We start from the raw sequence: 12,500 nt of genomic DNA, 5'->3' as shown, positions 1-12,500 counted from the left end.
CATTACTAACTAGAAAATGTCAACATTTTAAAAATAACACCACACAGGCATTAATATCACAACTACTGCACACTGCTTTGGATATAAGTAGCTTAATTTTTTTTGTAAAAGAAAATTACAATACGCAGAATAAACCAGGGGGGTATTCCATCAACAGTGCTAAAGGACAATCCAGGCTTGTTTTGATAAAGCGACTCTCTCACCAGGTAGTCCATGTTGTTGGCTGGACACCTGACACACCCATAGCTGCCCACGGTGTCCAACGAGAAGCCGTCGGACCAGGAACTGGTGGACACGCAAAGCTGGATCTGCAGACAGACACACACACACACACACCCCACCTCTGTTAAAACAACCACAACATCCTCCCTTCATAGCAGCCTCATAGAAACCCCCGAAACGGACACTATGTCAACTACTCTTAGAGCCGCCTCGGGGGTCTAACAGACCTCCTCTTTAGAATGGTAATCTGCTAATTGCACACAAAGATCACTAGAGGGCGCTTCTTGTAAATTAGCCTGCCTCCTCCTACACAGAAAAACGGCAAAATAGCTTCATACTAGCTTATCCTGATGTGATGTTGAAAATGTAAGGATCCTGGGTGGTAGAACGCACATATCTAGGAAAAGTCATGAAAGGAGGGTCCTGAAATGTGATCGAGTGCATTTTTCTTTTACTCACAGGGGTCACCGTGACCCCACGACCCCATGGCTGTTCTAGTGTTACGGTGTAGGTGTAACAGGGTATATACAGGAATCTTGAGGTTAATTTCAACGCCTTTCTTAAGACTTTTTAAAGACCGTGTCAATATTTTTCCAGACCTCACCACCACTTTCCTCTCTGGAAGAGCTGTACAACACACGCTGCCTCAGGAAGGCCTCCAAGATCTCCAGAGACCCATCCCACCCTGGGTACGAACACTTTGCTCGGCTGCCCTCGGACAGGCGGTTCAGGACCATGTTCGCAAGGACAAACAGACTGAAGCTCAGCTTCTACCCCAGGGCCATTCAGGCCCTGAACACAGCAAAGACCTAGGTTCTAGGCCCTGGACAATCTAGACAATTTGATGGCAGCTACTAGATTGAAATCAAGTGCAATACTGAAACACAACTGTGAACATTTCAAACCTGCAAACTGCGACACTTTAAATGAATGTGCAATAACACTATGTGCAATATGACAACCCTCGGGTACATAAGGTTCAGAGATAGGAAATGTTAGAATAGGTATAGCATAGAGTACAGCACAGTGTTTTATTTGTATAGTATAGTATAGTGGATAGTGTACATAGCCTTTATTTATGTAAACCAGCTCTTTTCCCTTCTTGTTTTTAGTTTTTTTTCCTAGCACCAGGGGAGCCCCCCCCTCCCAAATTTCGTTGTTTGGTACCTGTACTATAGCAATGACAATAAAGACCATTCATTCATTCATTCATTCATTCGAGCTGTAACCGTTTACATCAGTGACACCTTTAACTTAACTTAACTTGTTCATCTTTGTTTTTTAATAAAACGAATTAATTCACAAACTTTTACTAAAGGTTTTTAGGACTCAAACTCTTTGGACACAGTCTAATTCAGAAAAATACCTACAAAATTCAAGACCTCATAAAATCGTGATAAGACTTTTTGATACTTATTAAGGGTCTTGATTTTCCCAAAATTATCAACTTGTAATACTTTTCTAGACACCGCGGATACCCTGTGTAGGTACAGGTACAGCGTAACTCCACTCCCGCGGGGGGATGCACTCACGCTCACCTTGTTCTTGCTGAAGATGTTCTTCTTCCTGAAGGAGAAGAGGACCACGTCGCGGAAGTCCGCCGGGTGTTTGACCGCCACCTCCTCGGCCCGGTACCGGAGGACGCGGGACGTCTTGTTGACGACCCAGTAGGGGCTGAAGACGGAGAGCAGCAGCTGGCCGTGGAGGCGGGCCGCGTGCACGCTCACGTCCACGGTCAGCCGGGCGTCCGAGTCGCAGGTGAAGAGGACGGGGAAGAACTCTGCGGCGTCCCGGGCCAGGCGGATGTGTCCGCTCCAGTTGCGGCCCTGGTACTTGACCAGCACCAGCTCCATGATCTCCCCGGCCACGCGCGCGTTGAGGACGTCCGCCGCGCTGCCCTCCGGAAGCTCCTGGAACTCGGCTGAACCCTGGAGAAGGAGGGGCGGGAGGAGGGAGGAGGGAGGAAGGGAGGAGGGAGGGAGGAGGGAGGGAGGGAGGGAGGGAGGAGGGAGGGAGGAGGGAGGAGGGAGGGAGGGAGGGAGGAGGGAGGGAGGGAGGAGGGAGGAGGGAGGGAGGGAGGAGGGAGGAGGGAGGGAGGGAGGAGGGAGGGAGGAGGGAGGGAGGGAGGGAGGAGGGAGGGAGGAGGGAGGGAGGAGGGAGGGAGGAGGGAGGGTGGGAGGGAGGAGGGAGGAGGGAGGAGGGAGGAGGGAGGGAGGAGGGAGGAGGGAGGGGTGGGGGAGGGGCGTTAGAGTTAGAAACCCTGAAGAAGGCAACTTACAAACGTCAAGCAAGACGTAAGTCTTTTACTGTGGTTTTGGTCCAATGACAAGAATCTCAGTTTTGTCCTGATTTAGTTGTAGAAAATTGTCGGACATCCAAAGTTTTATATCTCGGGGAGACAATTCTCCAGCGAGCTGAGTGCATGGGGATTATCAGGCAATACTGATATGTACAGCTGAGTATCATCAGCATAACTATGAATGTATTGTTTTCTGATGATTCCACCTAATGGGTTCATGTACAGGGAGAAGAGCAAGGGACCAAGAATAGACCCCTGAGGGACCCCACATGTGACATCAGCCAGGGAGACTGCAATGATCCCTTGTGGATGAATGAAGAGTTAGTTCCATGGTTTGGAAGGTCCCCATCATCTAAGGTGATGAGGATAGGATGAGTTACCTCTGGCAGGTAGTGTACACTGTGGGACAGCAGAGGGCGCCCTCTATCCCCTACACTCTTAGCAGAAACGGTTCGAAAAGGGTTCACATATGTGACACAGCCCAATGAAAAGGGCTACCTGTAGGCGAAATAATTTTTCAGTTTTTTACATGTGCTTAAACTACAGATTGTAAGCTTTCAAATGATGCATCATACATTGAAATCGGAAACAAATTGAAGACGACATGAGTATTTGAAAGTTGCTACACCGGAAATCACTAAGCACAGAAAATCCCCATCAAAGATAATGAATCCCCATCAAACAACAAGAAACGAAGTCATTGTGTTATAGATTACACTTATTTAATGAACGTAAAACTGTTCGGAAAAATAACGAGTGGGTACTTCACATCTTCGAGTTGAATGTTAGCTAAAAAAACGAAAATCTGAGAAAAAAAAAAAAAACTTTAAAGACGAATTTGACGTCTTTCTCATTTCCGAGAGGTGTCCATTTACATCAGATTGCGTCACATTTTGTCCCCACAAGGGAAACCTTCTGTGAAAAGGATTCTACAGTACTCTACATCAATACCCAAAAGGGTTCTTCCAATGGGTATCCTTCCAAGGTACGACCAAATGAAGAAAGCTTTCAGAACCTACTATTTTTCTTTCCTAAGAGCGTTTCAGGTGGTGAAGCCAGCAGCTTCACCCCGAGTTACCGTACCTCCAGCAGGTAGCGGATGGTGTAAGGCAGCAGGTTGCGCAGCGTGGCTGCGGGGTACAGGTGGATGAGGTAGGCGGGGTCCCAGTCGTCCTGGCCCTGGCTGGAGATGTGGCGCAGGGCGTCGGGCGTGGCCAGGGTGGCCACCGCCAGCGGCAGGAAGCTGCTGTCGGTCGACGGACACTGGACCAGGGAGCGCACGTCCGAGCTCACGTGGACCTGCTCCTTCCACGCCAGGCAGGCGGTCGACGGGCCGTACAGACCCGCCAGGCGACCCGCGGGACGGACGAACAACTGGCACCTGGAGAGGGAGGGTGGGGGGGGGGGGGAGGAGAGGAGAGGAGAGGGGTGGGGGGTGATTGGGGAGGGGAGGGGAGGTTTAGTGTTTTTTACAGTTTTTAACGTATTATGTTTTTAGGCGGTTTTTGTTTTTAACTTATTATGTTTTAGGCAGTTTTTTTCTTTTGTTTGTTTTTTAACTCTGTAGCACTCTGAGATTCTTTTGAATGAAAAGTGTAATACAAATAAAATGCATTATTATTAGTAGTATTATTATTATTACCTGTAGGCCTCTAGAGGCACGTGGGCCTCCTTCTCCGGCTCCGCCTCCCCCACCGCGACCAGGGCCTTGGCCGCGGGGCAGTACTTCAGGAGGGTGAACGGGACGGAGAAATGGTTCTTAATCTGAAACACACGAGAAGTAAACAAACAACGTGAACATTTCACCTACTCCTCAAAACTCAATGAAAAACACGATGATGCGCACTTTGAACATTCGAGATAACGAGAAGGACATTGCGTGAAAGCGTGAACAATGCTAACACGGTAGAGGCATAATGTAACGTCCTAACTCCTCTGTAGCGTTAGAGCTAGGCTAGGCTAACCTGTAGCGGAGAGCTAGGCTAGGCTAACCTGTAGCGGAGAGCGGACGGTGATGACTTTGTTCCCCTCGGAGGCGTCGACCTGGAGCAGGACGGACACGGCCTCCTGCAGCATCGGCCCGCGCACGTTGTACAGCCGGCGCCCCGGCCGGTCCACCGCGATGTTGGAGATCTCACTGTACCCGCTGGGGACTGGGACGGACGGACGGACAGACAGACAGATTTAATTCATACTTCTGTATGCTTATATACGAGGACAGTGATAGTACTGTAGTAGTAGTAAGATGGTTAGGGTTAGTCTTGGGTTAGTCTGGTCTTAGTCTGGGGTTAGTCTACTCAAGAGTTAGTCTAGGGTTAGTGTGGGGTTAATCTGTTAGTCTGTTAGTCTGTTAGTCTGTTAGCCTGTTAGTCTGTTAGTCTGTTAGCCTGTTAGTCTGTTAGTCTGTTAGTCTGTTAGTCTGTTAGTCCGGGGTTAGTGCGGGGCTCGTCTGGGCTACTGACCAATGCTGAGGTTGAAGAGGCAGCTCTCCTGGCGCTGCAGAGCGGACAGCTTCCCGCGGGACGACGGTTCGAACATGGAATGTTCCAGGTCCACCGTCTGACCCACGCCCACCTCGTGCAGCTTCCCCGGCTCGGGGGCGTCCACCAGGCGCAGGTTGGCGCTGTGCTGCACCATGAGAGACACGCCCAGGGCGTTACGGATGGTGAAGGGGGCCTTCTCCTTCAGGGCGGGGTCGAAGGTCGAGGCGGTGCCCTCGGAGAACGCCTGATCACAAACGACGAAGACATTCCATTAGATTAGAGATTATTGGGATTTTTTATTTTTTCAGCTCAGCTAGTGCTTTATAATAATAATAATAATAATAATAATAATAATAATAATAATAATAATAATAATAATACATTAGATTTATATAGATCTTTTCTAGACACTCAAAGACGCTTTACAAACTGAGAAGATCGAGTAGTAATAATAAAAAGAAACAAAAAAAGGTAAATAGAAGAAAGTATAGGGGCCTAATTAAGGTAGTGCTGGGGACACATGGGAAGGGGAGGGGGGGAGAGGGTTAACTGGTGAAGGCGAGTTTGAAGAGGTGGGTTTTGAGGGCCTATTTAAATGTTGGCAGGGTGTTGGCCTGTCTGATGTGGTTGGGGAGGGCGTTCCAGAGGGACGGGGCTGCGGCTGAAAAGGCCCCGTCACCCCAGGTCCGGAGCTTGGTCCTGGTGGTCTTGAGGGTGGTTTGGTCGTCAGACCTGAGGCAACGGGAGGGGGTGTGGAGGGGGACGAGGTCGGCAAGGTAGGAGGGGGGCCAGGTTGTTGATGGCTTTGTAAAGTGGTGAGTAGGATTTTGAATCAGATCCTGTATTTGACCGGGAGCCAGTGTAGGTTTTGGAGGACAGGGGTGATGTGGTCACGGTGGCGAGTTGAGGTCGCTAACCATCTAACCACATGAGCACGAGGCAATGATTAACTGTACTGTCCCAAAAACAGGCCGCTATGCCCTTGCTTGTTTTCCAAATTACCGCTTTTCATTAAGAAATGTTTATGTTAGATTATCAAATGTCAACATTACGTGAGAAATCTACAATTGACTGGATTGGACAGCTGCCGTTTGCAGGAAGATTATACAGCAAGGCACTGTGTGTGTGTGTGTGTGTGTGTGTGTGTGTGTGTGTGTGTAGCCAATTACACCGTCACACAGTCTTGTTGGCAATTAGCCCGAGCCACAACAGAAACGCTCCCCAGTTTCCAGCCAAGCCGTGACGTAACGCCGTCACAACAGTAGAATGTTCCAGGAACAATCAGGAACTTCTGCTCCTCTGCTCCTCAAACACAGATTGTCTCGTCTAACGTCGACTTTGATAAGCCAATCTCCTTCCGTGTTGACCTGCTGTGTGTTTACTGTTCTTTCCCCCCGTGCTAGCGTAGCGTGTTTACTGTACGGTAGGTAGGAAGGGGAGGCAGGTCAGGGTGTACCTTTTGCGAGGTTGTAAAACACGCTACTGTTTCTATCCCCCGGTGTCAAAGTGAGATGAATGTTTGTTTCCACAGAGTACAATAGCTCACCTACGGGCAGTACTGAAGTTGTAAAAGAAAATCAGGGGGGATGGTGGATTTTATCCTATGAGGACAATTTTAGCATCCACACAGTGTCAGTGACTTCAGTGTCAGTGACTTCAGTGTCAGTGACTTGGTGGTATAAATGTCATTGCATGTGTGCGTGCCCCCTCCCTCGCCCACAGTATTTTACTCAATATGCACAAAACTAAATGTTGAGATACCAGCAGTGATACCACGTTCATTGATAAAATTACATAAGGGATGGAAAGGGGGGATAGCAGTTTTAGAAGGGGGATGATTTTGAGGCTTAGGAAGTAAGCCTTTAGAACCGATGGTTCTCAGGGGGCAGGAGCCTATCTCCTGTTTCCGTAGCGTGAGGCGGCTTGATGTACACCCCCCCCTGGACATGACGCTGGTATGTCGCAGGGTCTTACCCCCCCCCCCCCCCCAATCCAACCCTTAATGCTGAGTGCCAAGCAGGGAGGCATCGGGTAGCATGTTTATAGTCTTTGGTACGACTCGGCCGGGGATCCAACTCACGACCTCCGAACCTCAGGACGGACACTCTAACCACAAGGCCACTGAGCTGGTGAAGTGCCACTTTAACTGTTAACCCCACAGTTATGTAACACAGAAATCTCTCTGTATAGACAGTATAGCATCACAGGTCATGTTGTGAGTTGTCAGATACAGGTCAGGGGAGGCTGCTGAAGGGAGAGATGGGACATCCCCCAATGTCTACCTCCACCAGCCTCCCCCTGGTGTCTGTGTGTGTCAGGGTTCCCACACCTTCTGAAACATCAAATTCAAGCACCTTTCAAAAGTCAATTCCCTCAAATTTAAGGACCCAACGTGGCATAGTTTGACGAGTTGACGAGCTAAGTAAAACATTTTTGAAGAGAGAGAGAGAGGGAGGGGAATTCAAACACTTTCAATGACCCATATTTTCTATTTTCAAAAACTTTTAAGACCTTGATTTTTTTTTCTCAAATTCACAAACTTTCAAGGATTTCAAGGACCCGTGGGAGCCCTGCCACACACACCTTCATTAACACTAGAACACCACATCACCAACTGTCACATCTTATTTCAAATTTGAAAGTGACAGTTGGATCTAAGTGACAGTTAACACCCGTGGGAACTCTGCGTCTGTGTGTGTGTGTGTGTGTGTGTGTGTGTGTGTCTGTGTGTCTGTCTGTGTGTGTGTGTGTGTGTGTGTGTGTGTGTGTGTGTGTGTGTGTGTGTGTGTGTGTGTGTGTGTGTGCGTGTGTGTGTGTGTGTGTGTGGTACCGTGGCCAGGTTGGTGAAGACGTTGAGGCAGCAGTTAGACAGGGTGATGTTCATGGTATCTGTGCTGCGGAGGCTGAGGGCGGTGCGGGGCTCGGGGAGGAGGGTGAAGTCGTCCCCGGGGACGGGGCTCCTGTCCTGGACCGGGTTGTTCTTCATCTGCAGGGTCACAACCACAAACAACCAGGAGGACTTACCCAGGGTATATACAGGAATCTTGAGGTTAATTTGAAAGTGACAGTTGGATCTAAGTGACAGTTGGATCTAAGTGACAGTTGACACTAGAACAGCCGTGTCTATGTTACCTACTCAGGGTACATACAGGAATCTTGAGGTTAATTTCAATACCTTTCTAAGACTTTTTAAAGACCTTGTCAATATTTTTCCAGACCTCCACCACCGCCACTTGGAGCTGTAACCGTTTACATCAGTGACACCTTTAACTTAACAGCTTTAGTTTGCAACAGACTAGACCACTATCATACAACACAATTTCCGGTTCATCTTTGTTTTTTTATAAAACTAATAAATTCACGAACTTTTACTAAAAGTTTTTAGGACTCAAACTCTTTGGACAGAGTCTAATTCAGAAAAATACATAAAATACATAAAATCGTGATAAGACTTTTTAATACTTATTAAGGGTCTTGATTTTCCCCAAATTGATTTATCAACTTTTAATACTTTTCAAGACACCGCGGATACCCTGTTACAGTTCATTCAATGTTGGAATGGAATGGAATGGAATGGAATGGACTTTATTTGTCATTGCTACAGTACAGGTACCAAACAACGAAATTTAGGAGGGGTGGCTCCCCTGGTGTTAGGAAAGGGAAAAAAAAAACAAAAAAAAAACATTTAGAAAAATAATAAAATCACAAGAAGGGAAGGAGCTGGTTTACATAAATAAAGGCTATGTACACAATCCACTGTACTATACTGCACAGATAGTCAACTAGGGTTGTCATATTGCACAAAAGTATTTTTACACGTTATTTTAAAGTGTCACAGTTTGCAGGCTTGAAATGTACATGTTTGTGCCTCAGCACTAGCTGCCATACAATCCGTCCAGACTGTCCTGGGCCCAGAACTTAGGCCTTTTCTGTGTTCAGGGCCTTGACGGCCCTGTGGTAGAAGCAGTTCTTCAGTCTGTATTCTGAAGTGTCTGTCATGACGTTTATGATGGGCTTCATTTAGTATGACAGGCTGTGGCAGCTATGAGAGATGTACCGGGGGTTGAAGGCGCTACAGTAGATGACGTACCTCCAGTTTAAGGTTCCACCGGCGCTTTCCGTCGTCTACTCTCTCTATCAGAGGTTCCCACACAGCATGGGTCTCATTGAAGTAGTTCACCTGGGGACAACAGCATACAGTCACAACACAACACAACACAACAGCATACAGTCACAACACAACACAACACAACACAACACAACAGAGTCACAACACAACACAACACAACACAACACAACACAGTCACAACACAACACAACACAACACAATAAATAAATCTGATCCCTCTTTCCAGTTTCAAACTCTTGCTGAGAGACATACAGTGCGAGTCCATGATTTGTTCTTGCAACTGACTTGACCCTCCCTTTTGCCCACTGCTGACCCTTCCCTGTCCCTAGCTCTTTAGCTGTCTAGTTTTAGGTTTTTAGTTTTAGTTTAGTTTTAGATGATCTTAGATTGTTTAAGACTAGTTTTAGTTTTAGACTATGTAGTTTTAGTTTAGTTTTAGACTCTGTAGGCCAGGTTTTGTATTGTATTTGTTTGTGGTGGATATTTGTTTGTGGTGGAACAGGTCACACTTGAAAATGAGCCCTTGGGGCTCAATGTGTTTTTTACCTGTATAAATAAAGGTTAAAAAAAATCTAAATAAATCCCAAGTACCGTAAATAAAGAAAGACAGCCTACCTCCAGGGTCATGTCTGCGCTCATGCTCAGCAGGGAGGACCAGTCCTTGGCGGTGGCGGTCAGAGACGACTCGGCCAGCAGCAGCGGCACCGTGCGGTGTCCCAGGCCGGACTCCATGGTCACCTGGACCACCTTCACCTCCACGGCGAAGCTCTCGCCCGCGTTGAGGCCGCCCGGGCCCCCGGCGAAGCTCTCCGTCACCTCGGAGGCCGGGTCCACCCCCAGGAACCAGAAGTTGCAGGCGTAGATGTTCATGAGGGACCACAGCTTGCTGACGTCGTCCTTGGCCTCCTCCCCGGCGCGCGGGTCCGCGGGCTTGGCCGTCATGGCGGCGGTGATGGTCATCACCGTGTTCAGGATGAACGGAGAGATCTGAGGAGAGGAGGAGGGGGGAGAGGGTGGGGGGGGGGGAGGGTTGGGGGAGAAGAATGAGAAGGCGATCGACACCGATCGAACAACATTTGTTAACACGAGAACAGCCGTGCCTTTTTACCCACTAAAAGAGCCGCCTCTTTACAATGCTAACCTGCTACTCACACACAACGACCACTAGTTGGCCACCTTGTAAATTCGCCTGCTTCCTACACAGAAAAACGGCAAAATATCTTCATACTAGCTTATCCTGATGTGATTTGTGAAAATGTAAGGATACTGGGTGGTAGAACGCACATATCTAGGACAAGTCATGAAAAGAGGGTCCTGAAATTTGATCGAGTGCAAAGATATAACATGTTTCTTTACTCACAGGGGTCAAAATGACCCCTCATGGCTGTTCTAGGGTTAAAACTACCTTGACGATGACTTCCTCCACCGTCACAGAGCCGGCCAGCGGTTGGTTGGGCTGGCAGTTGGTTTCCAGGACAACGGAACACGGCCGCAGCACCTGAGGAGAGGTCAGAGGTCATCAACAGTAACTTCTCCGGTTCACCGCGCGTTCAGACCAACGACAACAGATCTAGGAGCAGTGGACCTTTCCTACGGTAATAAGGGGGATGGAACAAACACCTGAGGCTGAGTCAGGGGCAGGGGGAGGGGGAGGGGGAGGCTGGCGGAGGTAGAAATCGGAGGACGGGCATCATCGTAAGGCACGGAACGGAATGAACGACCGTATCAAACACATTCGTTCGATGCCATCCATCCATCCATCCATCCATCCATCCATCCATCCATCCATCCATCCACCCATCCATCCATCCATCCATCCATCCATCCATCCATCCATCCATCCATCCATCCATCCATCCATCCATCCATCCATCCATCCATCCATCCATCCATCCATCCATCCATCCATCCATCCATCCACCCATCCATCCATCCATCCATCCATCCATCCATCCTCCCTCTCTTTCACCTATTCTACCCTTCCCCCATCCATCCTTCCATCCATCGCTGCTTTTACGACGAAAATCCTTCGGTTTCTACCTCCTCCGCCAGCAGCCTCATATCGTTCTTGCCCCTGTTTTATATGAAAGTCCCATTATTTTTATCCTATTGCTCTGATCAAATTGTATTTTGTCTAGTTTTTGTTGTTGATCTGGTGTTGTTTTATTGTGTAATTAGGCTGTTTGTTGCAACTGTTGAAACTTGATGTTTGAAGCTGCATCAAGTTTCAACAAAAACAAAAACAAAAACAAAACAAAGTAGTACAGATTGTGGCGGTCTTACTATCTGCCAGTAGTACAGGTTGTGGTGGTCTTACTATCTGCCAGTAGAACAGATTGTGGTGGTCTTACTATCTGCCAGTAGTACAGACTGTGGTGGTCTTACGGTGGTGACGGCCTTGTCCTCCTTGGTCCTGATGAAGGGGCAGGCCAGCACCTTCAGCTCCCTCAGATTGGCCCTCATGATCTGGGCCCCGCCCCCGGCCCCGCCCCCCTCCATCTGCAGGCTGACGTCACACTGGAAGGAGGCTACCAGCGCCGGGGCGTCGGCCGACGTCAGGTTGGCCACGAACACCACCTCTGGATCCACCACCACCGCACGCAGGGTGGTCTTCACCTGGGGGGCTAGGGGCGGGGGGGGGGGGGGAGGGACAGAGAGAGAGAGGAGGGGGGGGCAGAGAGAGAGAGGGGGTGGGGGAGACAGAGAAGGAAAGAGAGAGCTCATTATGTGATCATTGTTTCTGATCAAAGTACAGTAGAGGAGACATGCTGTCTCCCTCGCTCCCCTCCCTGCCCCCCTCCATCCATCCATCCTACTTCTCTTTCACCTATTCTACCCTTCCCCCCTCCATTCATCCATCCATCCATCCTCCTTCTCTTTCACCTATTCTACCCTTCCCCCCTCCATTCATCCATCCATCCATCCACCCTCTCTTTCACCTATTCTAACCTTCCCCCCTCCATCCATCCATCCATCCATCCATCCATTCATCCATCATCTATCCTCCCTCCCTTTCACCTATTCTACCCTTCCCCCCTCCATCCATCCATCCATCCTCCCTCTCTTTCATCTATTCTACCCTTCCCCCCTCCATCCATCCATCCCCCATTCATCCATCCATCCATCCATCCATCCATCCTCCTTCTCTTTCATCTATTCTACCTATCCCCATCCATCCATCCTTCCATCCATCCTCCCTCTCTTTCACCTATTCTACCCTTCCCCCTCCATCCATCCATCCATCCATCCTCCCTCTCTTTCACCTATTCTACCCCCCCCCCCCCCCTCCATCCCCTCCACCTCCTCCCCCCCCTCCTCACCTGCGTTGGTCCTGGGCTCGGCCGTCTGTTTGAGGGGCAGGTGGGTG

The 12,500-nt window shown here is 49.0% G+C and overlaps 1 protein-coding gene across 1 annotated transcript in view; it reads right to left on the bottom strand.

Moving 5' to 3' along the window:
• Positions 1-12,500, bottom strand: part of vps13c (vacuolar protein sorting 13 homolog C) — a gene marked incomplete at its 5' end in the record, with an annotated part of 128,043 nt that overhangs the window by 29,976 nt on the left and 85,567 nt on the right. Inside the window, 12 exon segments of the mRNA XM_080531967.1 lie at positions 204-308; positions 1,761-2,150; positions 3,605-3,902; positions 4,164-4,285; positions 4,514-4,674; positions 4,984-5,248; positions 7,835-7,990; positions 9,095-9,184; positions 9,749-10,120; positions 10,539-10,631; positions 11,519-11,757; positions 12,454-12,500. The exon segment at positions 12,454-12,500 is cut by the window's right edge and continues 207 nt beyond it. Coding sequence (XP_080388093.1) covers positions 204-308; positions 1,761-2,150; positions 3,605-3,902; positions 4,164-4,285; positions 4,514-4,674; positions 4,984-5,248; positions 7,835-7,990; positions 9,095-9,184; positions 9,749-10,120; positions 10,539-10,631; positions 11,519-11,757; positions 12,454-12,500 — 2,338 coding nt within the window.

Source organism: Nansenia antarctica, assembly GCF_963989245.1.
Source record: "Nansenia antarctica genome assembly, chromosome: 5".
NCBI lineage: Eukaryota > Metazoa > Chordata > Actinopteri > Argentiniformes > Microstomatidae > Nansenia > Nansenia antarctica.
The sequence above is the reverse complement of the archived record's forward strand: the minus strand, read 5'-3'. Positions and strand labels throughout refer to the sequence as shown.